This window comes from Crassostrea angulata, chromosome 1, assembly GCF_025612915.1.
Source record: "Crassostrea angulata isolate pt1a10 chromosome 1, ASM2561291v2, whole genome shotgun sequence".
Classification (NCBI taxonomy): Eukaryota; Metazoa; Mollusca; class Bivalvia; order Ostreida; family Ostreidae; genus Magallana; species Magallana angulata.
Window position 1 is genome coordinate 23,343,818 of NC_069111.1, and position 27,589 is coordinate 23,371,406.

At 33.5% G+C, this 27,589-nt stretch overlaps 1 protein-coding gene across 1 annotated transcript in view; it reads left to right on the top strand.

Moving 5' to 3' along the window:
- Window positions 1-27,589, top strand: part of LOC128173684 (tyrosine-protein kinase JAK2-like) — a 52,985-nt gene that overhangs the window by 17,090 nt on the left and 8,306 nt on the right. Inside the window, exons 7-20 of the mRNA XM_052839362.1 lie at window positions 17-151; window positions 1,935-2,044; window positions 3,222-3,443; window positions 4,027-4,178; window positions 4,305-4,470; window positions 4,839-5,010; window positions 6,993-7,106; window positions 8,000-8,229; window positions 10,151-10,349; window positions 10,683-10,801; window positions 11,161-11,333; window positions 11,639-11,908; window positions 16,592-16,635; window positions 22,164-22,315. Of these exons, the coding sequence (XP_052695322.1) occupies window positions 17-151; window positions 1,935-2,044; window positions 3,222-3,443; window positions 4,027-4,178; window positions 4,305-4,470; window positions 4,839-5,010; window positions 6,993-7,106; window positions 8,000-8,229; window positions 10,151-10,349; window positions 10,683-10,801; window positions 11,161-11,333; window positions 11,639-11,908; window positions 16,592-16,635; window positions 22,164-22,315 (2,258 nt within the window). The remainder of the gene's footprint in view (window positions 1-16; window positions 152-1,934; window positions 2,045-3,221; window positions 3,444-4,026; window positions 4,179-4,304; window positions 4,471-4,838; window positions 5,011-6,992; window positions 7,107-7,999; window positions 8,230-10,150; window positions 10,350-10,682; window positions 10,802-11,160; window positions 11,334-11,638; window positions 11,909-16,591; window positions 16,636-22,163; window positions 22,316-27,589) is intronic.

Here is a 27,589-nt window from a genome sequence, read left to right on the forward strand (position 1 = left end):
GCTTCAATATTTACAGAGCCTGTGGATGTATTGAGAAAACTTTTTGTGGAAGAGATCATCCCTGATGATGATGAGGAGGCAGCCATGAACAATCAAAGAAGGAAACCCTATATTATCCTTCCTGAAGAGATCAAGATCAAGGAACTTATAGGTATCAGATCCTAATACAAAAGGCATTGATTCCTAATAGTAGATAAAGGCATTGATTTCTAGTAGATCAGACACTAAGTCCTAATGGATAATGCATTCAGTCCTAGTGGATCTGACAGTAAGTCCTTGTTTCAGTCCTAGTGGATCTGACATAAAATCCTTGTAGAAAATTTAGACATTGAGTCCTTGTAGATAAGGCATCAAGTCCTAGTAGATCAGACATTCAGACCTATTACATCAGACATTAAAGAGGCATGGTCAATATTTTGGTCAAATTTTATTTTTAAACTCCTGCTCCAAAGAAAAGAGGAGTAAACTGTTTTACCCTTGTGTGTCTACCGTAACAACTTTCCTGTCACATTTTTTTTCAGCAACTATTAATTGCAGATGCTTGAAATTTTAACACACTGTTTGTTAAGGTGTGCCATTCTGTGGGATTAATTTTTCAACCAATCTGATGTCGACTTAATTTCAGTAGACTATAAAAATTGCCTTACTGAAGCATTGTAAACATTAAAACGGAAAAATAAATTTTGACCAAAATCATGACCATGCCCTTTTAATGAGTCCTTGTAGATCAGGCATTAAGTCCTAGTAGATCAGGCATTAAGTCCTTGTAGAACAGGCATTAAATCTTAGTAGATTAGACATTAAATCCTAGCTAGTAGATCAGATATTTAGTCTCAGTTGATCAGGCATTAAGTCCTTGTAGAACAGGCATTAAATCTTAGGAGATTAGACTTTAATCTTAGTAGATCAGGCATTAAGTCCTTGTAGAACAGACATTTAGTCTTAGTAGATTAGATATTAAATCTTAGTAGATCAGACATTAAGTCCAAGTAGATCAGACAATAAATCTTAGTAGATCAGGCATTAAGTCCTTGTAGAGCAGGCATTAAATCTTAGTAGATCAGACAGTAGATCAGACATTTAGTCTATGTTGAACAGGCATTAAGTTCTATTTTTTTAAAAAATAAAGATATCTATATTAACAATGCTTGCCATCTAAGAAAGTAATACTACGTGATTTCATGTATACAACTCTTGTGTGTTAAGCCTGTTACACTATGTTAATACTTGTTTGTACTTGGCTCAAATTTGTGAGATAAGCTAACTTGCATCATTTTGGTTTTTGATATATAGTTATTTTTGTTGTTTTTGTGTTCACATGTAGATTTATATACATGTAGGAACAAAAAAAAAGGAAGTTTGGTGTGTAGAATATATACTAGGATTAGTTCATAAAATTGACATTCTCCCCTAATGGTGCATAGGAAACAGGTGATTCTATTCACCCAAATTAAAATATGTTTTAGAAATAAATATGGTAGATATTTTTATTATTTTCTGAAAATGTGTTGCCTTACCATCCTAACTTAAAAGAAAAAATATTTTTCTTAGAGATTTAAGTTCTAATTATGTTGACAAAATTGAAAAATTAAAAAAGAATTGTAACCTACTATAACCATATTACATTTAACTGTGTATTCTATTTTGATTAGCAATTTGGCAGCAAGCAGCTTCTGCTAAATCAAATACATCACAAAATTCCATGCACATATGCATAATGATAGGTACAATTAGAAAAACACTAATTCAAATCCACACTAACACATTGAAAAATCAAATACCATATACACTGTCGGTAAACATAATATGTTTACAGTAATTAAATAATATAATTAAGAACTACAAATTCATTTCCACGTACATGCACATATACTTTTTGTATGCAAGTTTTTCTATACAAACAACATTTTTATCTCCTAAAACTTGTTTTCCAGAGCGTGGAACCTTCACTGAAGTTTTTGTATGTGACCTAGAGAGTGGAACTCTCCATGCCGCCAAGCGTTTACGTCAAACATCAAATGATCAAATGTTTCGCTGTTATGAGGTGGGATATATCATATATTGGTTAATTAAAGCTCAATTTAGATGCAAGGGATTTTTTTATTCAACCAGACATAAGAAAGGTATTGGTGTCTCTTTAGAATTTGAATTCAATTTTTAACCAGGTTTTCCATAGGAAAAATTAAGTTATTGAAATGGTGAAAATGTATGGCAGCTGTCAAAAATATATCAGAGATGAGCATTTTACTTGGATTTTGATTTTTAATAATTTATGCAAAAAATACCAGCTGTTGAATTTGGTCATTTTTTTTGCATAATATTGCATATAGAACACCCCATTTCTCTAGATAGTTAGTGTTTATCAATGAATTTTTTTCAGGGGTCGACAAGTAGATTACTGATACACATTGACAGCTTTTCTCTTGGTGTTTTTGGATTGTACCGGTACATGTACTGTTTGAGCCTTAGATTTGTTTTTTGATTGTATTAGGGCCCTGTTCTGCTGGCGCCCTAAAGTGATCAGTCTATCTGTTCATCTATCCATCTGTCTGTCTGTCCATCTTAGATCACTTGTCTTGATCATATATTCTCTCCCCTTGGTCCTATCTGGCTCATACTTCTCTTACAGAGTGTCTTTGGGTAAAGGATATGCATTGAACTTGAACCATGTTGCTAGGTCTAAGGTTAAGGTCATGGCAGAATTATTTGAAAAATCCTTGTCTTGATCATATTATTCTCTCCCCTTGGTCTAATCTGGCTCATACTTCACCCACAGAGTGCCTGTGGTCAAAGGATGTGCAGGGACCTTGAATGACGTTTCTAGGTCAAGTTCATATCAGACCACATATTTACTCTCCCCTAGCGCTATCAGGCTCATACTTCACATAAACAGAGCTTTTGGGTAAAGGGTGTGAAGTGACCTTAAATCACCATATAATATATAACTTAAAGTTCTATGCCAGCCTGAAAACATCTAAGTCATTGATCAATATGTGAAAGCAAAATCCTCTGAGATGCTTTTATCCTATTGTCCATTATTGAAGCTGGGCCCTTCGAGATGGTCACCATTTCAATGACTTCTAGTTCTATCTGATACCAAGAATAAAACTATTTTGATTATATTCTTTGGTATTCACTTCCATTAAGTTCTTGACATTGATGTTATAAGAAGCTATTTTTCTAAAATTAATACTTTTTAGCTATATTTTCTCCACTTCTAGCATTTTCAGCATGCTGTTCAGCAGTTGATTCGAATGGAGGACCCTAAGTTCTTTGTGCGCGTCCATGGACTGGTTCTCTCCACTCCTCCTATGCTGGTGATGGAGAAGGCCCAGTATGGCTCATTGGCTTCATTCTTCAGGAGAAGACAGACCAGCCAACCAATCAAACCGTTCCATCTTCTTAACGCAGCCAGTCAGGTTGCTCAAGGAATGTTATTTTTGGTAAAAAAAAATTATGCTACCTACATGTAATATTCAAGACTTGTTATTCTACATTTATTCTTTTTTGTTGTAAAGATTACTATTATTTAACAAGATTGTTGCATGAATTTTTTATCCCAATTACCCTTGTCTATTAACGAAATTACATCCTCCCCACAAACATTGACCCACAGTATATGTTTGTCTTTATTTCATGTTTGTCCACTCCATGAATTTTTAACGTAGCATCTAAAGCCTGACATATTTTGAACAACTGTTGCTTAATAACCTTGACCATCTTTCTTAATCTGGTCTAACTGGAAGTCATTTGACTATTAAGGTCAAGATCACATTATTATTCACATAGAATTGACTGTATTACATGTATTACATTGTTGGAGGATAAGTCCTTCTTTTACAGCCTTTGTTTTTCGAGGAATGAAAAATTATATTACAAAATTCTTAAAATCTAAAATGAACACTGCTTTGCATTGACAGTTCTCATTTTAGAAAATTTCTTATGCTTAGTCACTTGCTGTATTCGTGTGCCTATATAGCCATTTGCTCTCTAACTTAAGGAACCTTTTTTTGCAACATTTTGTAGAATGAGCATCAGTTGGTACACGGAAACCTCTGCTGTCGGAACTTGCTTGTCTTTCGATACGAGATTGATGACATCCTAGTTAAGATCGGGGACCCGGGTATGGTCAGCCTTATGAACAGTTTGGACCTCAGTCTGCCCCAAAACAGATCCAGGTCAGTGCTCACAGACTGCTATTATATCATCAAGGCTAGTTCAGTTTAGATGCATCAATTAAATTGACATACAAATGAATGCTTACGATCTTTAATCAGAAAATAAAGTATGTAGATTTTTTACAGGTTGCTATTTTTAGCACCGGAATTGTACCCAGATTACCGGAAATGTGATTCCAAGATGACCCCACAGTCTGATGTGTTTGCCTTTGGGACAACTCTCTGGGAAATGTTTGCCCATGGACAGAATCCTGTGGAAACAAGAAAGTTAAAAAATTTATCAAACCTTGAGGTAGTAATTCAAACATGATTAATTCTTATTCTTCAATTTTGGAGTGAATGTTTAAGAAAATAATAATAGTATTAATACAATTATAGTGACTGTAAACTTTAATTGCTTATCAGCCCACCATATTTTGAACAGATGGTACATCTTGATATTATATACAATCCTATGCTCTTTTAATTCTCTTGGAGCTTATCAGATTTAAATATGATTACTGTAAAGCAAGTTGTGTTGCTGTAGTGAGACAAAATTTATCCCCTGACTGTTTGAAGTTTTTGCTTTTAAAAGACAAAGAGTTTGATGAATAATTACAATAAAAAAAAATGAAATATAAATCAAGAGATACCTACCTTGTATTTATTGTTGATATTAAGATCCTCCAGACTCCAGCCCACACAAGGCTTGATCCTCCCCGATCATTGGATGAGGCAACGGAATGGAAGAGAAAGGTCTTGGACTTCATGTCCCTCTGTTGGAAGCCGGTGGAGGACCGCCCCGCCCCTAACCTGCTGCTTAGAGACCTGAGGGCCCAGGTCGCAGACTATGGTGAGTTAGGACTGATTTCAGGAAAGCTAGTAATTTCTGGAAATATTTGCCCCTGTTTTATATTAGCCCCTTTCCCCTAGTCAAAAAGCAAAAGTAATGTCCCTGCGTAATGTAAAAGCGAAGTAACAAACCATTTTGAGGCTGTAAATACCTTTCATCTCAAAACCTGATTCATATTATTGAAGAATTCAACACTTTTTCACCAACATGTTTTACTCGCTTCAAATTTATACACCATGTTGACATATGGAACTCTCGGAATTTTTCATAGTAAATGAACTGTGTTAGAGTGAGAACCATTTTAACAAGACCTTGGACTTTCGGTTGGAGGTAGCTATCTATTTCTTGCGTCAAAACAAGTTAAAAATGATGCAGTTTCAAGCGAAATATGCACCGATTGCGTAGTCTTAGCTCAAAAGCCAGACAAATCTTGTTGATTTCGAAGAGCAATGGCTGAGTAGCCAGCAGTGAAATAGACAGGCCTACGTCACATTGCTGTTTGACTCAACTGCCCAAAGCTCTTGTTAAAATGGTTCTATCTCCCGTATTTTCTTTGATGAACAGAATATATAGCAAATTTCCAATTAAAATTAACACATATTTGTGTATTATCATTTCTGAGTTTGTCCATGCAAATGTGATTTTTTGGAAACAGAAACTAAGAGCCTTCCATGATTTAGCATGAATGTATAATGCGCATGTGCAAAGTTGTAAAATCCAAAAAATCCAGATGATTTCCGCAATTTTTTGAGGAATTTTCGTTGATTATTAATTAGCAAGACTTGATTGAGAAAAAATAAAAACAAATTGGTAATCTTCAAGTACCAATGATGTTTAAAATATATAAAACTAAAGACAGTACTTTTCCGAATTATCAGTATTAAAGGCCAAGAATTTGAGTCTATTATTTTAATATAGTAGTAAAGATTTCTCTAGATACCAATCTATTTATGATATAAGGCCTTTTTAAATCAGTTATTTTTTACTGTAAATGATGCATTGTATATTATCAAATTTCTCTCTCTCTCTCTCTCTCTCTGCATATTTCAGAATTTAGTGGAATACATTTGAATTTCTTCCTTGTTGTTTTGTAAATACCGGTACTCTGTTGACACAGCTGCTTGGTCAGATTTTTTGGCTATAATAGTACATGTATCAAATAATTTTCCATACAAACCAATTTTCTTAGAACTTACAGACTTTCATCTATTTACACCATCAGAATCAGTCTCCTTTCGAAGATAGAAATATTCAAAGTATTAATGAATTAATATTATCTGTATGGGTATACACAAAAAACCCAATGAAAATGCATCATGGGAAAAGGGAGCTGTTTGGTTTTGTCCTCCAATTGGTTTTATTTATTCAACTTGCATTTTATTCATCGATTGTAAACAAAACAAACTTCAGAAATATTAGGAAAAAAAATGTTCGCGTTTATTTTTGATTTGCTTTGACAATTTTGAAATCTTGCTTTATTTATAGCGAATGTACGTCAAAGTTGTAATACAATACCTGCCTCACCGCTAGGGGCAAATCTTAATTAATAAAGGGTGAAACAACGTGAAACCCTTTTATGTTAAATTTGTTTTATAAACAAATTTTTAATATCATTTCCCATGGAAATATGGATTAATTGACTGGGAAAACTGCTGCAATGCATGTTATTATACACATACATTGTACTACTACCATTGTTTAAAGCATACATAAAATTTGATATAAAATCAGACGAAGCTGCTTTTAACAAGCTATCTTATTGCATAATTATTATTATAATTTCTCTATAAAGAAGAAAGGAAATGAATTTGTAAGCCATAAAATAGTTTTGATTGTAAAATTTAAAAAAAGAAATGGAAAGGCAGTCAGAATAATTATTTTTTCCCCTTACCTGTCTTTAACTCTTACAAAAAAGTCTATAAACTAACAAATAATAAAAGAGGAGCAAGGATATTGTTGAAGTTTTGTTTCTCTGTTTTCAGACTCATCCCAGAGAGGCCATGGCTACTCGTCCATCAGGAGAGAGTTTGAGGACGACATCCAGGACCAGGGCAGGGACGGTAATGCTGTGCCTGACCTCATCAGCAGCACCCAGGGTCTGTATCATGTTGTGAGATTGGAAAGGGTGCTTTCCCTTGATTGCGTCAGGGTCTGTGGTGCTATTCTTTGATTGGGTCAGGGTCTGTGGTGCTATTCACTGAATGGGTCAGGGTCTGTGGTGCTATTCACTGATTGAGTCAGCGTCTTTGGTGCTATTCACTGATTGGCTCTAGCTATCAGATATCTCAAATGCAGAATTCTGAACGAGTTTTCAATGGGTTCTCCAAAGAAAAAATCCGGTTATTGAAATGGTGAAAATGGCAGGTGGACGGATGGGCGTCTGCCAAAAGGGTACCCTTAATGTACGAATAACTGCTCCTACAGTTTTCAAGATAGGAAGTTGTTCTTTTGCAGATCAATTGTACATATATCAGAGGTGTGCATTGTGCTAGAATTTCAATTTTTGATAATTTATGAAAAAAATACCAGCTGTTGAACCTAGTCATTTTCTCGTAGAATATTGCGTATAGGGTACTCCATTTTTCTGTATAGGTAGTGTTTATCAATTCAGGGTTGACATGGATTGTGGATACAGTTCACATAAAAGAAAACCCTGTTTGCTGTCTTAATGACAGCTTTTCACTTGTTTTTAGACTTATCAAAGCTCAGTTCTATTTTAAAATGTAACTTTAGACCTTTATAGGAATGAAAAGGAAGTTCCATACCTTCTTTCAAAATAAACAATACATTTATTGTCAACCATTACTTTGAGTTCATGACCACATGAGATTTTTATACAATATCTTAAACATTGTTTTCTGTATTAAATGTCAGTATCTCAAAATATTCCATTTTTTCTCATGTGAATAATCAGAATTAAATTATGATTTTCTATGCACCGTTTGCTGTGCACATCTCTATACTGTCAATATCTTAATTTTCTTGACAGAATCTCAGCCCCTAAGGCCAATGCTGTCCCCTACATTACCACCAGTGAATGCTGCTTTCATACCTCCTGCGCCTTTCATGTCAACTCCAAGTCGTGCCTCACTGAATACGAAAAGCCTGAGTAACAAAGCTGGAGGGGTCTATAACCGGTCCCTGCCGGAACTCCCGTTAGATTTCAAATACATCATCAGCTCCCGCAGACTGCAAATTCAGGAGAAGCAACTAGGATCTGTAAGCAATTTAAATCAAAATATTTTTTAATCATATGGGATTATTATATGTGGAAATGAAAAGGTTTTCAATTGAATTGAAATATAAATGCAATGGTAAATGTTTCAAATTTTGTCACAAGGATATAATTAGGGCCACGCAAGGATTTGCGGGTGCCCTATAGTAATCACTGTCCGTCCGTCCTTCTGTCCGTCCGTCTGTCACTCTTCCGTCCACAAATTTCGTGTTTTTTTCTAATAACTTTTTTTATGGTTGCCCAATCAAGTTCAAATTTGGTATGGTAGTTCAGTAGGCAGAAATACATATTTTGATGCTAAGTTTGGTTCTCTATGTCTTCTGGTTTAGAGCTGGGGTGGTGGGTTAGATTCCTAACTATGCATAAGAATGAATGGGCAAAGAGAGATAACTGCTGAGAATGAATGGGCAAAGAGAGATAACTGCTGAGAATGTTACCATTGTATACATGGAAGGCTGTGCAATATTTGTCCTTTGGGATTAATTAACCTTTCACACTATTTTATTTTTTAATTATTTATTTTATTTTTTTCTGCCTTAATGCTGTTAATTTTAACAGGTAATTAGATAATAACCCCATTCTGTCATTTCTCAAAAAAAAAAATCTTATTGTAAATTTAGAAGAAAAGGATCAGAGAGCAGAACAATTAATCCCCTAGGATTAATTATCTTGCCTGCTGCAGAAAATTTACAGGCTTATCTCTATCTGTCATATCAGATTAATGAACACCTTTGTCTGCACTTATGTTTGTTTTGAAGCAAATTAAACTCTCATTCCATGAGCTGCACCCTAATATTTTTACCCCTCAGTTTAAAGGATGGTATTTAATTGATAAAGAATATATTTCATTCTAGTCCAAATACTTATATTCTGTAAAATAAAAAAAAATATTTGAATTACAATGAATTTAATTTTTTTTTTTTATTAGATATCAGTTTTTTGATTCTTTTTTTTTCTTTTTTAATGGATGTTTTGGTGTTGTTGTTGTTTTTTGGTTGCTATGTTTATATTAAAGGAAACTTAAGAATAGTACTTCAAAATGTTCCTTCTGTAAGCCCTGATTAAATTCAATAAATGGATGAGAGCAGGATAATTAATCCCCTGATATAAATTATCTTGCCTGTTTCAGAAAATCTAAGGTATGTCTTTATCTGTTATATGTATTACAGTAGACATGTGTGTGTAAGTGATGTTTGTTTGAAGTTGAGATAAGGCCTAGGTATGATTGCATTGGTATCAATTCTTTGTTTTTTTTAACAAATTTTATTTCATCCCATGTTAACCTCCTTTATCCCATGGATATGACTCATTGGATATTTTTTTGATATCCCACAGTTGTGACTTTACAACGGGATTTGCGTAGGCATAATGAAGTAAAATAATGTGGAGTTTTATAAACAGTGTAAACATTGATTGTGATGTATAAAACATAGGATAAATAGAATCTCATATGATTTGTAGTATAATATGATTTTTATCCAACTTGTGTGTTTTATCCCCTCACTAAGGCTCAAGAAAAAAACACTTTAATTGTTGGATGAAAATCATATCCAACTACAAATCATGAGATCCTATATATTGCAGTTCTTTACATCTTATGCTTGGCATTTATTTTTCATCATTGTTAATATAAAGAGGATGGAATTCAAAGTTTTTTCACTTCTGTATATTAATTGTCATAGCGAGGCCCTTCCTGACTGGTCAGTTTTCTAGTTGTCTATTGTCATTTAATCTATGTAAATAAATAATATGTATCATTAAATCTGATCATCAATATATTTGAGTACATATACATATTGACATATTTCAATAATGAATAATGGTACTATGTTACTGTGTGATAGAATTTGACATTTATTTAGACTGATAGGAGGTACTTTTCACAATTTTTCTCTGTATGTTTAGGGGCACTATGGTGTTGTAAAAGAGGGTATGCTTTTTGCCAGCCAAGATGACCGATCAAATCCACAGAAGATAGCAGCAAAAGAGTTGAAGGGGGATTTCCAGAATGTTATTGACAGCGAAGAATTCAAAGAAGAGGCTGTGCTGATGTCTAAACTGGAGCACGATAACGTGGTCAAGTTCTTGGGAATCAGCGACAACAGTACGTAGAAAATCAACACTGGAACGCTTCTAAAAAATACATACAATTATTAGTTGGAGCTTTTTCGTTATTAAAATAGAATTCATGTACTAATTTGTAAATGAATGTTATTAATCAATAAGGAGGTTGTACTGTCAACTTTTCTTATAATCTTACTTGTATGATAAACTCAATGTAAACGATTTAATTAATTTTAAAATCACATCACATTCTATCAGTACATGTGAATATTCAACAGACTCTTCATGTCCAGAGGTAGAAGATACTTTAACTGTCTTAAAATGACCTTAACCAATGGGCCTCTTTAATTTGATGCATGATGTATCTATTTAGTGTTGATCCTAGAGTATGTTGAAAAAGGAGCCCTGAACATGTACCTTAGAAAATTTAGGAAACAGAACACCTACCTTCCTGTGTGGAGATTGATGAAGATGATAAGTGACGTGGCTCAGGTAGGAATTGTGGCTGAATCTGGCCACCATTTGAAATGTGTGAAATGATTCACTATTGAGTGAAACAAAACTGAAGCTATTTTTCCAATTGCTCAAACTTTTGCACTTCTTCAACACCACCTATGGCTTTCATTCAAAACAAGTCAAAATGCATTGATTTGATATGATAATGTGGAACCAGATAAAGAAATATTAGGATGCTCATTCAAGCATGGTTGCAATGTATTTTTCTTGCAAAAATGACTGGTGTATAGTAACATTTTCAATGTGGCATCTTGCAACTGACTTGTGGACTTATGGAGAGAACATGATTTTGTAGAAACATGTATTATGATAAGTTGTTGGGAATTTTCTTTTAGGGAATGGCCTACCTAGCCAGTATGAGAGTCATCCATTGTGATTTGGCCGGAAGAAACGTTCTGTTGACTGATAAACTGGTGGCCAAGATTACAGACTTTGGGTTGGCAAAGATTTTGCAAAATGATAAGGACTATTACACGAGATCCACTGGCAAAGAACTCCCTTTGATGTGGTCAGTTTATAATATGAACTATGTAAAATTACACAGTATAACCTGCTTAAGGTGTACAGCTATGAATGTTAACTTAAGATATGTACTTGTGGCTATACATAGAGGAAAGTGTTGAGAAATGAAGGATGCATGGAGAAAACACTGAAATTGCTTAACGGTATTTCAAACATTTCTTTTCAGCAATTTTTCTTGGCTGAACTTGTTCAAATTCATTACCACTTACCAGAATAATTTAACTCTTATGTATACTTTCGCAACTTTTTGAAATATGATTTATGAGTAATTGATCTGCGAACCATATCAAGGTGTTCTCCGGAGAGTATTGCCAACCGAAAATTCACAACCAAGGGGGACATATGGAGCTATGGTATTCTGATGTGGGAGGTCTTTACTCACGCCAAGCCACCGGTTCTGTGCAGCAATTTCTCCAAGGAGGGATTCAAAAAATTGGAGGAGGGAAAACGCCTCAAGAGACCAACCCACTGTCCAGAATTGGTTTATCAATTCATGGAGAAGTGCTGGAAATTCAAGCCAGAAGAAAGGCCAGATTTCAATGAGGCTTGTCAGAGTTGCAGGTATGAATTTAAAGACATTAAGTTGATTATGTGTCATGTGTATGTGTAATAAAATAAAACCACTACCTATCCTATAAGGAAATATACTGAATTTTGTTTTTAAAGCAGCACAAAACATAATTAATTTACTTTTTAGCTCACCGAGACGAAGTCGAGGAGAGCTTATGCTATACCCTCGGCGTCGGCGGTGGCGTCGGCGTCGGCGTCGGCGTCCGGACCTGGTTAAAGTTTTTGTTGCAGGTCCTATATCTAAGCTATTATTTGTCCTATCTTCACCAAACTTGCATGGATGATGCATCTGGACCTACTTATGGACTTGAAAGACTTGGATGCTGAATCTGGGTCCTAAATTTCAGATGCTGGAGGAGGTTAAGGTTGTTGGACCAGGTTAAAGTTTTTGTTGCAGGTGCCCTTTGATAGCAATATCTTAGTTACTGCTGGTGCGTACTTCACCAAACTTGCATGGATGGTGTGCCTTATGATACTAATGCACCAGACAGGCTTGAGTGCTGAATCTGAGCTATAGGTTTCAGATGCTGGAGGAGGTTAAGGTTTTTGGAGCAGGTTAAAGTTTTTGTTGCGGGTGCCCATTGATAGCAATATCTAAGTTACTACTGGTCCTAACTTCACCAAACTTGTATGGATGATGCGTCTTATGATACTGATGCACCTGACAAGCTTGAATGCTGAATCTGAGCAATAGGTTTCGGATGCTGGAAGAGGTTAAGGTTTTTAGAGCTGGTTAAAGTTTTTGTTGCAGGTGCCCTCTGATGATTATATCTTAGTTACTTCTGGTCCTAACTTCACCAAACTTGTATGGATGGTGCGTCTTATGATACTGATGCACCTGAGAAGCTTGAATGCTGAATCTGAGCAATAGGTTTCGGATGCTGGAGGAGGTTAAGGTTTTAAGAGCTGGTTAAATAAAGTTTTTGAAACAGGTGCCCTCTGATGATGATATCTTAGTTATTACTTGTCCTTACTTCACCAGACTTCCATGGATGGTGTGTCTTATGATACTGATGCACCTGACAGGCTTGAATGCTGAGTCTGGTTTCGGATGCTGGATAAAGTTAAGTTTTTAGGAACAGGTCACATGTTTAATAGATGATAGTACTATTTCAAACTTGCATAGTTGATTTAACTGTAATATGAATGAATCGCAGAGGTAGCTTCAGATGCAGAGCTTGATCTCAATTATCAAGGATGCTAAAAAATAAATCTTAGTTATTACAGGTCCTAACTTCACCAAACTTTAATGGATGGTGTGTCTTATGATACAGATGCACCTGACAGGCATGGATGCTGAATCTGAGCCATAGGTTGCGGATGCTGGAGGAAGTTAAGGTTTTAATTGCTAGTGCCCTCTGATGACGATATCTTAGTTATTACTGGTCCAAACTTCACCAAACTTGCATGGATGATGCGTCTTATGATACCAATGCACCTGATGGGCTTGAATGCTGAATCTGAGCCATAGGTTTCGGATGCTGGATGAGGTTTAGTTTTTTGGAACAGGTCACATGTTTTATAGATGATAGCTTGCATAGTTGATTTAACTTTATTAATTAAATGCAGAGGTTGCTTCAGATGCAGAGCCTGATCTCCATTATCAAGGATGCTAAAGAAATCTCCTACCTCACTCAAACCAGCTCGATAGATAGATGTGTTTGTTGATAAATGATATAACATGATTCCTATGATATAGTATTGTATGATATGAAACAATATTGTTTGATATGATACAATATGATATCTTATGATATATTATAAAAAGTTATACGATAAGATATGATATTGTATCAATTTTTTTTTTATATTTTATATGATATTGTATCATGATATTGTTATGTATAGTATTGTATATTATGATACAATATTGTAATATTATATTGTATTTTTAATTTATTATTTTATATATATAAGAAATATTGCAAAATATTATATTGTATCCTATGATACAATATTGTATATTCTATAATATTGTATGATACAATATTATATAATATTACAATATCATATTATACAATTTCATGTGATATAATTCTATATTACTGAAACCAATATCATATTATACAATATTGTATGATACAATAATATTGTATGATATGATATTGGTTTATATGATATATTATCATATCACATAAAATTGTATTATATGATATTATAATATATATTATTGTGTCATATGATACAATATGTATAATATAATAATGTATTTTATAATATTTTACTTTATCACATAATATTGTATCATTTGATAAGATACAATGTTGGAATCAAATTATATTGTATTATATGATATAATATCATATAATGTATCAAATATGTTTCAGTGTCATTTAATACAATATCATACTATATTATACAATATAATATCATGTTTCAATGTTATGTTGTATTATGTAATATGATATTGTAATATAATACTATATTGTTTTATATTTTATGATATTGTATTATGTGATCAAATACAATAAGGTATACCACAATACAATGTCATATCATACGTTACAATATCATATCTCATTATTGTTTATTACGGTATTTTATTGTATTATATGATATATATTATAAATATGACATGATGCAATATTTCATTTTATATCATTGTATTGATTAACATATGAACATATGATTATCATAAAAAAAATTATCAGATGATATACGATATTTTGTCAAAACAGAATCCATGAATATCCAAGATCATAAAGTATGATTTTCATATAAAATGATAAAGGTGGTCTTATAAAGGTGATGTCTCATAAGGGTGATGCTCCGTCTCGGTGAGCTTAGTAATCTATGATTACCTATGTTTTATTCTAATGTTTTTTGATATACGACTATTACCGTAGTACAGAAATTCAAATTATTGACCATTATTATCAATATAAAAGAAAATGTCAGCTCAACGCCTTTGTGGCTTTCCGGCTTTTAATTTTATTTTTAGGGTTACAAAACCACCGCTTGGTTTTTGAGTTTAAGGGGAAAAAATAAAATTACAAAAAAGATCTCTTATTTCACCGACAGCAAATTTTTGACGGGATCGAGATTTTTTGGGTTTGGGATCGAGAAAGTAACAACATTCTGTAAAATATGGCACGAGAAAACGTTCACACTGAATTTAGGTTTGTGTTTATTATGGCCCAGTTTAGTCGGAAATTTGCTTGTGTTGGCGGAAAATGCCAAGATCAACCACTTTTTTTTCTCTTTTTTTTTCACAATATATATCAAGTTTTTATGAAATAAAGATGATACACTGTACATTTATATGTGTTTATCAGAGAAAATGAAAAAATCCCTGCATTGATAATTTACAGATCATCATCGTAGATACACAGAAACATAATTCATACATATGCATGTGAGTTTTTCTGGCCCACACATATCAAAGGGTTTCACTGCCATCTGCCAAAGTCTGTGTCCATGTTAGAAACCCTTGGTATACAACTGAGGCTAAATTTTGTTTCATTGGTAACAAAGATTTCTATTAACAAATAAATTGGCAAACTATTTGTACCTAACTAAAAAATTAATATCATAATGATACAACTGTAACTAAAGATTCTTATAATGATAAATGACTCTGTCCCTATAAAATGACCAAACAAGAAAACATATATACACAAGTGTCAAATGGGCTGCCAATTTAACGGTAAAAAATATGCCGGATAATTTTTTTTCTAAATAGAATTATAAATCTTATCTAAACTTCAGTTTATGAAGATAATCATGGTTATTTGATTGCATGAGGTTCTCAAAGGTATTAAAAGTTAACTAGGTCGGCTCAAATTTTCAGGTCTCTCATATTTTTGCCTAAATAATTGATATGGATGTCATTTCATGATATTTTTCTACTACATGGAAATATAATTCATGCACAAAGTCATTTTATTTGACGTAGAACATAGAAATTCAAATATATCATATATATAAAATTTCATGTTATTCAGGTCGTTTGTATGTCCCATATAATGTCTCGATAAAAACACGCCTAACACGACAGTCTATATATGACTTAATTTACATTTACGAGTAAAAACATAAAATATGTAGTATTTTTTAAAGGCATAAAACATATTTCTACATGCAAATTTACTTTCAATTCATAAAAATAAGCATAATATTAATTCTATAAAGAAAGACTATCCCGCAGAAACGCAGTTACAATATCTAATTGTATATCAAATAACGGACACCTTCTGGCAGCCCGTAATAAACATTGCTTCATAATTTGTCAAATCTGGATGTCCAATATTCCATTGCACTATTTCAGTGATATGTTACATAGATGCCATACTTTTCCCGTGCTACACTTGATGCAATACGTCACACACCCCTATCACGAAGTTGTCATTTATTATATTATTTAAAGAAAGGTGATGTCATAAAATTTTTATTTTACCTCCTACAGAACATTACATTTTTGTGGTTCGTAAACCTAAAAAAAAAAAAAAAAATTGGTGGTCAAAAGTGATTTATTTTTTTTTCATTTTGTGGTTTGTAAACCTAAAAATAAAAAAATGCTGGCCTAATACAGTTTTTTTGTATGGATGGAACTGTAGCTCCGATGTCCGTCAACCCAAATGTCCTATAGAGCTACAGTTCTGTAGCTATCTGTATTTAAAGATTGCTTATGATTCCACTTTTATGATCAGTATTTTGTTTCTATTTTGTTTCTAGGGAGTTTGCAAAAATTTACCCGGAACCAGAACAAAGGGTGCCAGGTAACAATTTTTACCTGAAATAATCTTTGTAGATTAAAATTTATTTTTAACAAACATTGTTGAATACTATTAAGAGTATATACTAAACATTTAACAAAGAGGTTATATTTTTCATTTTTTGTGGAGCACATGGCTCAGTGGTCATGGGAGTTAGGCCAGTAACTGAAAGGTCTCTGGTTCAAACCCCTCTGTGGTCACTTGACGTCGTGTGTTGTGCACTTAGACAAGGCACTTTATCTACATTGTCTCAATCCACCTAGCTGAAATTGGGTACTGGCTACGTTGGGGGTTAACCTGCGGTGGACTGGTGTCCCATCCAGGGGGAGTCTATGACTCTCATCTGCTTAGCACCACGGAAACAGGAGATAAACACCGGCCCTATGTGCCCTCCTGGCTTGGAGAAGGATTTAACTTTAACTTTTAACTTATATTTTTAGCATAATTAAGAGTGCTAATTAATTCAAACTGGAAGGTTGACTTGTTTAATTTTAAGCTGACCGAGACGAAGTCGGGGGAGCTTAATTATGCTATACTCCGCCGTTGGTGTTGGCGTCAGCGTCCGGACCTGGTTAGAGTTTTTGTTGCAGGTCCTGTATCAAAGTTATTACTTGTCATATCTTCACCAAACTTGCATGGATGATGCATCTGGACCGTCTTATGGACTTGAAAGATTTTGATGCTGAATATGGGCCCTGAATTTCAGATGCTGGAGGAGGTTAAGGTTTTTGGAGCAGGTTAAAGTTTTTGGTGCAGAAGCCCTTTGATAACAATTTCTAAGTTACTGCTGGTCCTAATTATACCCCCGCTCCAAAGGAGAGGGGGTAAACCGTTTTACCCTTGTCTGTCTGTCCGTCTGTCCGTCTGTCTGTCTGTCTGTCCCTCCGTAACAAAAATTTCGGTCGCATTTATCTCAGCAACTATTTATCTCAGATACTTGAAATTTTTACACAGTGTTTGTATAGGCATGCCATATCGTGGGATATTTTTTTGTACCAATCGGACGTCAACTTCCTGTTAAATGACGACTTTGCTTATTTTTTAACCAAAATTTTCAAACAAATTTTCGTCAAAGATTTCTCAGCAACTATTAATCGCAGATGCTTGAAATTTTTACACACTATTTGTATAGGCATGCCATATTGTGGGATATATTTTTGTATCAATCGGACGTCAACTTCCTTTTAAATAATGACTTTGTTTATTTTTAGCCAAAATTTTCAAACAAATTTTCGTCAAAGATTTCTCAGCAGCTATTAATCGCAGATGCTTGAAATTTTTACACAGTGTTTGTTAAGGCATGCCATATCGTGGGATATATTTTTGAACCAATTGGACGTCAACTTCCTGTTTAATGAGTACTTTGTTTATTTTTAGCCAAAATTTTCAAACAAATTTTCGTCAAAGATTTCTCAGCAACTATTAATCGCAGATGCTTGAAATTAATATTTTTACACACTATTTGTTTTGGCATGCCATTCTGTGGGATATATTTTTGTATCAATCGGAGGTCAACTTCCTGTTAAATAATGACTTTGTTTATTTTTAGCCAAAATTTTCAAACAAATTTTCGTCAAAGATTTCTCAGCAGCTATTTATTGCAGATGCTTGAAATTTTTACACAGTGTTTGTTAAGGCATGCCATATCGTGGGATATATTCTTGTACCAATCGGACGTCAACTTCCTGTTAAATGCTGACTTTGTTTATTTTTAGCCAAAATTTTCAAACAGATTTTCCTCAAAGATTTCTCAGCAGCTATTTATCGCAGATGCTTGAAATTTTAACACACTATTTGTTTAGGCATGCCATATTGTGGGATATATTTCTGTACCAATCAGATGCCAGCTTTCTGCTACATGTCAACTATGCTTATTTTGGATATTCACATCAGAGCGGGGGTATCACTAGTGAGCATTGGCTTTCAGATATCTTGTTTCACCAAACTTGCATGTATGATGATTCTTATAGTACTGATGCACCAGATACATGTAGGCTTGAATGCTGAATCTGTGCCATAGGTTTTGGACGCTGGAGGAGGATAAGGTCTTTAGAGCTGGTTAAAGTTTTTGGAGCAGAAGCCCTCTGATGATTAGATCTAAAGTTACTTATGACTGCTCCTAACTTCACCAAACTTGCATGGATGATGCGTCTTATGATACTGATGCACCTGCCAGGCATGAATGCTGAATCTGACCTATAGGTTGCAGATGCTGGAGGAGGTTATGGTTTTAAGAGCTGGTTAAAGTTTTTGGAGCAGATGCTCTCTGAAGATTATATTTGAGTTATTACTGGTCCTAACTACACCAAACTTGCATAGATGATTGTCTCATAATACTGATGCACCGGACAGGCTTGAATGCTGAATCTGAGCCATAGGTTTCAGAAAGTAGATGAGGTTAAGTTCTTTGGAACAGGTCACATGTTTAATAGATAATAGCTTGCATAGTTGATTTAACTATATTATAAATGAATCGCAGAGGTAGCTTCAGATGCAGAGCCTGATCTCCATTATCAAGGATGCTAAAAAAAATCTCCTACCTCACTCAAACCTGCTTGATAGATAAGTTTGTTGTTTAATGATATAAAATGATTCCTATGATATATATTGTATTATATGATACACTATAGTTTTATATGATACAATATTATATCATTTGTTATATTGTAAAAAATTATATGATGCAACTGATATTGTATCAATCTTTTATCCCCTAGAGCAACTTGTTGCGAAGGGGATATAGCATCGCTGCTGTGTGGCAACGCACTTTGAAAAAATTACACACTTTGAAAAAAATTTTCAAAGTGTGTTAAATTTTGGACAAAATTAACGCACTTTGAAAATTTTTTTCAAAGTGCGTTAAATTTTGGACAAAATCAACGCACTTTGAAAAAAATTTTCAAAGTGCGTTATGAATGTACATCAACATTTTTTAGTATCGACACTCTTAACGCACTTTGAAAAAATATTTTTACATCACAAATTCTGGAACTGAATTTCTAATTTGTTGTTAGTATGATGATTTGTTAATACTCGTGAATCTAATATAACGTATTTAGAACAGGGATGGGGGTGGGGTGGGAGTTAACCAAAGTTACAGGTCAAATACCAGTGCATCATTTAATTGATTACAAAAAGAAGGTCCCTTACGCCTCATTTTTCCTTCCAAAACATATGATATTCAGTAACTTTGGGTAAACATTTAAGATAGGAGAAAGAAATATGCTCTGTATAAGTACATGAAGTGTTATTTAAAAAAACGAGCTGGCCGAACAATAATTTCTCCATTGGTATGTTAAAGAATCTATGTGTTTCAACAGTAACCCTCTTTTCGTATTCTTATCAAATAAATCACTTCAATAAAAGAATATTAACATTAACGAACATTAACTTATTATAAATTAAAAAACAAGCATTAGGATGTTGGTTAATTTTGTCGCATTGATCTTCTCGGAGATCATATTGTTTTTGATAAACAGAATTCAGGTATCCTTTTTTCACATCATATTTGCAATAAGCCAGTTGAAATATATTATACATTGATCTCCATTATTCATATATATAAATCATATTCGTTCGGGCATAGCCCAATACTAGTATACTAGATAAGAGGTAAATTTGCTGCACACTCAAAAAAGGACATGCAGTTGCTAAGCAATGAAGTTTATGTGATATTGGATAATTCAAACCTCCTGAATTTTTTTGGTGTAAATTGTCGACATTGTCTTAATAGCTTAGGATAAAAGAAAAAAATATTTCATCTAGAAACTGCTTATCAAGCTAGCTGAGAATGCAATGAGTTCTTTTTTAAATATATCACATTAAGCTGAACAAGGTTAAAACAATCTTTTCTTGTATATAAAACTATCAACTGTTTTCACTAAACCATGAACATTTTTTTTCAAAGTGCGTTAATATCAACGATATCTACGCACTTTGAAAAAAAAATAAAAAATTTTCAAAGTGCGTTGACTTGGTCCCAAAATTAACACACTTTAAAAAAAATTTCAAAGTGCGTAATTTTTCAAAGTGCGTTGTAACACTGCTCTGTGTGTGTGTGTGTCCAGCTTGGAAACAAGTTTAAAAGGAAACCATAAAATTTGCACGGATGTTTATCAAACTTTGTATACTTATCTGGCATAGTAAAAGGCCAAATCCTGTTTTAAGTCAATTAGTAGAGTACTTTTTGATATATCGTTAAAATAAAACAATTTAAAAAGGAAAATTTATGTACGACAATAACTACTTCCGCTTTGCTTCTGTGAAACCAAAGTGAAAGTAAGCAGTTCAAATCAACAACTTCATATTTTTTGGATTTAGATCAGATATAGAAAAAAAGGTTTTGTAGTAATGGAGGGTTAAAAAATGTTGTCTCCTCATTTTCATTTGCATAACTATATATTCCTAGATAATGCATCCCCCACACAATAACTCATGTCACGAGGGGATGCTCCGCTTAGTGGTGCCCTTGTTTTATATTTTATGATATTGTATCATAATATTGTTATGTATAGTATTTGATATCATGATACCATATTATATAATGTGATATTGTATCATATATTATATTATCACATGACACTGTTACATATGATATTGTAATTGATTATATTGTATCTTATGATACGTTTTTGTACAATATATAATGTAGTATCATATATAGTATATTATTATATTACATAAAATTGTATTATATGATATTGTAATATATATAGTTTTGTATCATATGATACAATATTGTATATAATGATATTGTAATATAAAATATTTTACTATATCACATGATATTGTATAATATGATATGATAGAATGTTGCTTCAAGTTATATTGTATCATATGACACAAAATCATATTATGTATCAAATATGATAGAGTATCAGACAAATAAAATATCATACTACATTATACAATATGATATTATAATAATATGTTGTGATATTGTGATGTATTATGTGATATGATATTGTATTAATGATACTATATTGTATCATATATTATATATTATGTATTGTATTATGTGATCAAATACAATAATGTATAACATGATACAATGTCATATTATATGTAACAATATCATATTGCATCATTATTTGTTATAGTATTTTATTGTATTATATGATATATATTGTAAGTATCATAGGATACAGCAATTGTATTTTGTATTATTGTATTGATAAACATGGTGTCTTATAATATCGTTTTAAATGAATGTATGATTATCTTACAATTTTTATGATATTGTGTCGAAACAATATCCATAAATATCATAAAGATCATAAAGTTTGATTTTCATATAATATGATAAAAGTGGTCTAATAAAGGTGATGCCTCATAAAGGTGATGCCTTGTCTCGGTTAGCTTTGTAATCTGTGATTACCTATGTTTTAAATTTAATTTTCTTTTTCCAATCCACAAGCAATACGGGTAGTTTGACAACTTAAGTTCAAATTTTCACAATAGCGGACTTTCTTTTATAGAATAAAGTATTTAAAGAGTGGACCAAAGGTTAAATTTGCATGACTTTCTTTCAGACCCACCCCCTGATGTACCCCCTGAAGTATCTGAACCCAAAAAAGAGAAATTAACAGTCCCACCAGATGATCAGAAGTTACCCGCTTCTGATAATCTGAAGTACATGATCAACACAAATCTCATCAGACTGGAAGAAAAGATCATTGGAAAGGTAGAGATAATGGAATTATAGAACTAAATGATTCATTACATTGTATACAAGCCAGGTAAGCTTGTCTTGCAGCTGTTAGTATTGATTAATCTGAAATGTTTGAAAAATTATGATGCCACACTTGATATTTTAGAATATATATAAAAGTTGCATCATTAAAAACATCAAACATTTTGAATTAAGTTTACATGCATGTATGCCTAACGCAACCGCATGAATTACCTTTGAATTACCTTTGAATTAGTAAAATAATAGCTATGTTTAATGATTGGGTTTTTTTTTAGCTTGCCTAAGCCAAAAGCTTAAGAGAGATTTCTAATAAAAATTTGTCCATTGTCAGTCGTTCTTGTCATCATTGTAATTTTTTCACATTTTCATCATCTTCTCCAAAACTGCAGGCCAATTTCAACCAACCGTGGTACAAAGCATTTTTGGATAAAGGAGAATTAATTCTGTTCACATGAAGGGTCAAACCCACTTGAAAGGGGAGATAATTTTGAATTATTAAAAATTTGTTGATATTTTAATTCATCCTAAGGTAGGGTAGATTATTCGTTCAAATCATGGTCCTGGGGTTCGGGTGGGGTCACAATTGGGGGCCGAATTTTTACATAAGATTATATAGAGAAAAATCTGTAAAATTCTTCTACTCAAGAACCAATTGACTAGAAAAGCTTTAACTTGTGTGGAAGCATCCTCAGGTAGTGTAGATTCAAATTTGTTCAAACCATGTTCCTCGGTGGTAGGGTGGAGCTAAGGGGGGGGGGGGCGAATTTTTACGTAGGAATATATAGAGAAAAATCTTTTTCTCAAAACACTAAATGGCCAGAAAAGTTGCAACTTATGTTGAAGTTCATACCACTACAAGGTAGTGTAGACTCAAGTTTGTTCAAATCATGATCTCTTGGGGTACGTTGAGGCCATAATTGGGGGTCAAATATTTATAGAAGAATTGTATAGAGAAATATCTTTAAAAAAGCTCGTATTTGCATCCTGAGGTAGTAAAGATTCAAGTTTGTACAAGCCATGATCCCAGGGGATATAATGGGGCCAAAATTTGAGGTCAAATAGAAGAGAGAGAAGGAGAAATATATTTAAAAATCTTCTTCTCAAGAACCATTTGGCCAGAAAAGCAGTTACTTGTGTAAAAGCATCCTCAGGTAGTGTAGATTCTAGTTTGTTCAAGCCATAATCCCAGAAGGCCACCATGGGGGGTAAATTTTTACATAGGGATGTAAAGGAAAATATCTTGTTTTTGAAAATCAATTGAGCAGAAAAGCTGTTACTTTAGTGGAAACATTCTCAGGTAGTGTAATATATATATATATATATATATAGAAAGAAAAATCTTTAAAAATCAAATATAAAAGGATATATCTATAATGGGGGGGGGGGTGAATTTTTACATAGGAAATAAATTTGATCATTCTCAAAAATATTTTGTATATAGTATTTTAGTATATTAGAACCAATGGGCCAGAATAGCTGTAAATTGTGTGAAAGCATTCTTAGGTAGTTGAGATTCAAGTTTGTTCAAATCGTGTTCCCCGAGGGTAAGGGAAGGGCCACAATGGGGGGTCAAATTTTTACATGGGAATATATAGAGACAAATCTTTAAGGTATCTTATCCATATTAGGACCAAATTTTTCCAACCTTGAATATCCATCATGCATTTAATACTTTGATATTTATTTAAAGCATTTACGAGTAGCAAAAGATTCACCGAGAGAAATTTTCAAAAATATATTTAACTAAGCAGTAATTTACTACCGTAAAGTATCGTGTATTATACGCACCGTGTATAATACGCACCCCCAAAGTTTACCAAAAAATGGCGGAAAAACAGCAGGTCCTATGTATAACACGCACCAAAAAAAATGGCGAAATCAACGGCCGCCATTTACCCCCAAACTATCGATGTTTCATGAAAATATTAAAATCCATACGCAATTTCTGTAATTGTGTGAACGGAACACAGCTCAGACGATGAAAATCGACGGCCGCCATTTTTCCAAATAACTATCGATGTTTAATGATAATTTTATAACTCAATTGCAATTACTGTATTTTCGTGGTCGGAACATGGCCCAAGCGATATCAGAGTCAAAGTTCTTACAATTTTACTATTGAAAATGGTATGATTTACAAAAGTGGTAACAAAAGGGGGCCTATCATCTGACACTTCGTACAGTAAAAGTTTTTTACAGTTACACAACAGCGGTGAAGTTGAAGATCAATCATCATATGTAGAGAAAAACGGCATCCGAGCTCTGTGCTTAAAAGTAATAATGTTTGCAGATATAAACCAAAACAACAACAAGAGAAATGATTTAAGTGATTAATTTTTGTTAAACTGTTTGATTGTTGTTAAATAAACATTGTGAAGAAACGTATGTATGTCGTATATCGTCATTATCAAGTCATACAAATGATCGATGTATTTTTAGCAGTGTCTATGTAAAAACAATAATGTTTAACTGCATAACTGGAAATAAAGTGATCAAATTAAATAAAATCATAATTATTGCTAATCTTCATGGACTTGAAAACACCATGTGAAGTCCGACACGAGACAGGTGCATGCTTCTGACACCGGAAATCGTTAAACAAACATTGACCACGCGCCGAGTCAACAGGTGGCTGCTTACGTAATGGCGAATACACTGGCGATTTTAAAACTTGTTTGATGCAAGGAATAGTTTTGAGAAAGGATAAATATTTCAATACATGGAAATAAAACTAAGAATAAGGTATTTCTGACGCAGTAAATATAGCATACACTCATACAACTTGCATACCACGCTTTATCGGCAGTATACACTCATACAACTTGCATAACACGCTATATCGGCAGTCACTACTCCCGTGGTATCAACAATCACGGCTTGAAAAAATGGGGTAAAATTTTGGTCCTATGTACAACACACCCTCCACTTTTGAACAAATTTTGGCTGAAAAAAAGTGCGTGTTATACACGCGACTTTACGGTAATGAATATTGCATAAAGGTCTCTGGAGACTAAGACATTTTTAGCTCACCTGAGCTGAAAGCTCAAGTGAGCTATTCTGATCACATTTTGTCTGTCGTCCGTCTGTCTGTCAGTCTGTCTGTAAACTTTTCACATTTTCAACATCTTCTCAAGAACCACTGGGCCAATTACAACCAAACTTGGCACAAAGCATCCTTAGCCTAAGGGGATTTAAATTTGTGAAAATTAAGGATCACACTCTTTTGCAAAGGGAGATAATTAGGAATTTATGAAAATTTTCGAGAAATTTTCAAAAATCTTCTTCTCATGAACCATAAGACCAGGAAAGCTTGAACTTGTGTGGAAGCATCCTCAGGTAGTGTAGATTCTAATTTGTGAAAATCATGACCCCCGAGGGTAGGGTGGGACCACAATGGGGGGGGGGTCGAAATTTAACATAGGAATATATAGAGTAAATCTTTAAAAATCTTCTTCTCATGAACCATAAGACCAGGAAAGCTGAAACTTGTGTGGAAGCATCATCAGGTACTGTAGATTTTAATTTGTGAAAATCATGACCCCCAGGGGTAGGGTGGGGCCAAAATGGAAGGTCAAAGTTTTACATAGGAATATATAGAGTAAATCTTTAAAAATCTTCTACTCAGAAACTAATCAGCCAGTAATGCTGACACTTGTGTGGAAGCATCCTCAGGTAGTGAAGATACAAAGTTGTGAAAATCATGACCCCCGAGGGTAGGGTGGGGCCAAAATGGAAGGTCAAAGTTTTACATAGGAATATATAGAGTAAATCTTTAAAAATCTTCTACTCAGAAACTAATCAGCCAGGAAAGCTTAAACTTGTGTGGAAGCGTCCTCAGGTAGTGTAAATTCAAAGTTGTGAAAATCATGATCCCCAGGGGTAGGATGGGCCACAATGGGGGGCCAAAGTTTAACAAAGGAATATATATGGTAAATCTTTAAAAATCTTCTTCTCAGAAATTAATCAGCCAGTAAAGCTGACACTTGTGTGGAAGCATCCTCAGGTAGTGAAGATACAAAGTTGCGAAAATCATGACCCCCGAGGGTAGGGTGGGGCCAAAATGGAAGGTCAAAGTTTTACATAGGAATATATAGAGTAAATCTTTAAAAATCTTCTTCTCAGAAACTAATCAGCCAGGAAAGCTTAAACTTGTGTGGAAGCGTCCTCAGGTAGTGTAAATTCAAAGATGTGAAAATCATGATCCCCAGGGGTAGGGTGGGCCACAATGGGGGGCCAAAGTTTAACAAAGGAATATATATGGTAAATCTTTAAAAATCTTCTTCTCAGAAATTAATCAGCCAGATGATTCTTTATAATTGTTAAGACTTTGGCCCCAGGATAATTCTTTGGCCTCATAAGAAGGTTCAGAGTTTATGTACGTTTATATCCCATATATAAACAATTGTTAAGGATCTTTTTGAGAACTGCAATACTCAACATATGATATGACTATAAAATCATCCTGTTAGAAAAGGGACTAATGATTATAAACATAACAATATCCAGGGGAAAAATGGATTTTATTTATACAGGATCAACATGTATTATTGTACATTGTCCAGATAGTTTGTATTATGACTCCATTAAGCTGATTTTATCATACCTATTGTTCCTCAGGTGAGCGATGTGGCCCATGGGCCTCTTGTTTAAAATAAAAAAGTAATTACTAGGAATATCAAAAAATGCTTCGGTGGAAAGATGTATTTTATCATAAGGAATACAAAAACTATTGAAAATAGATTTTATACCGTGTAGATTTTTTTAGAATTAATTTTCATAGAATAAAAGCAAAGGGGGACAACTCTTCAAAAAAAGAAAAGGTCACTAATTAGGACACATTCCACTCTTACATATTGACACTCAAAAGGAAAATGTTGTCCAATTATACTGAGTATTAAGCCCATACATATCTATCTGTGCACCCAGATTCTTTGAATCTGAGGCTATTATGGATCGGATACCTTAATTAAAAATCTTCTTCTCAAAAACCAATCGACCAGAAAAGCTGTAACTTGTGTGAAAGCAGCCATAGGAAGTGTAGATTCAAGTTTGTTCAAAATCCTTCTAGAGGATAGGGTGGGGCCACAATATGCATTATTCATATGTGCTTTTGTACTTATATGCAAGCATTTTGACATGTCGTTGATTCTTAATTGTTTAGACTGGGGCCCCTGGACAATTTTTTGACCCCACAAGAGGTTCAAAGTTTGGTGTAGGTTAATAATATATATATATATATATATATATATATATATATATATATAT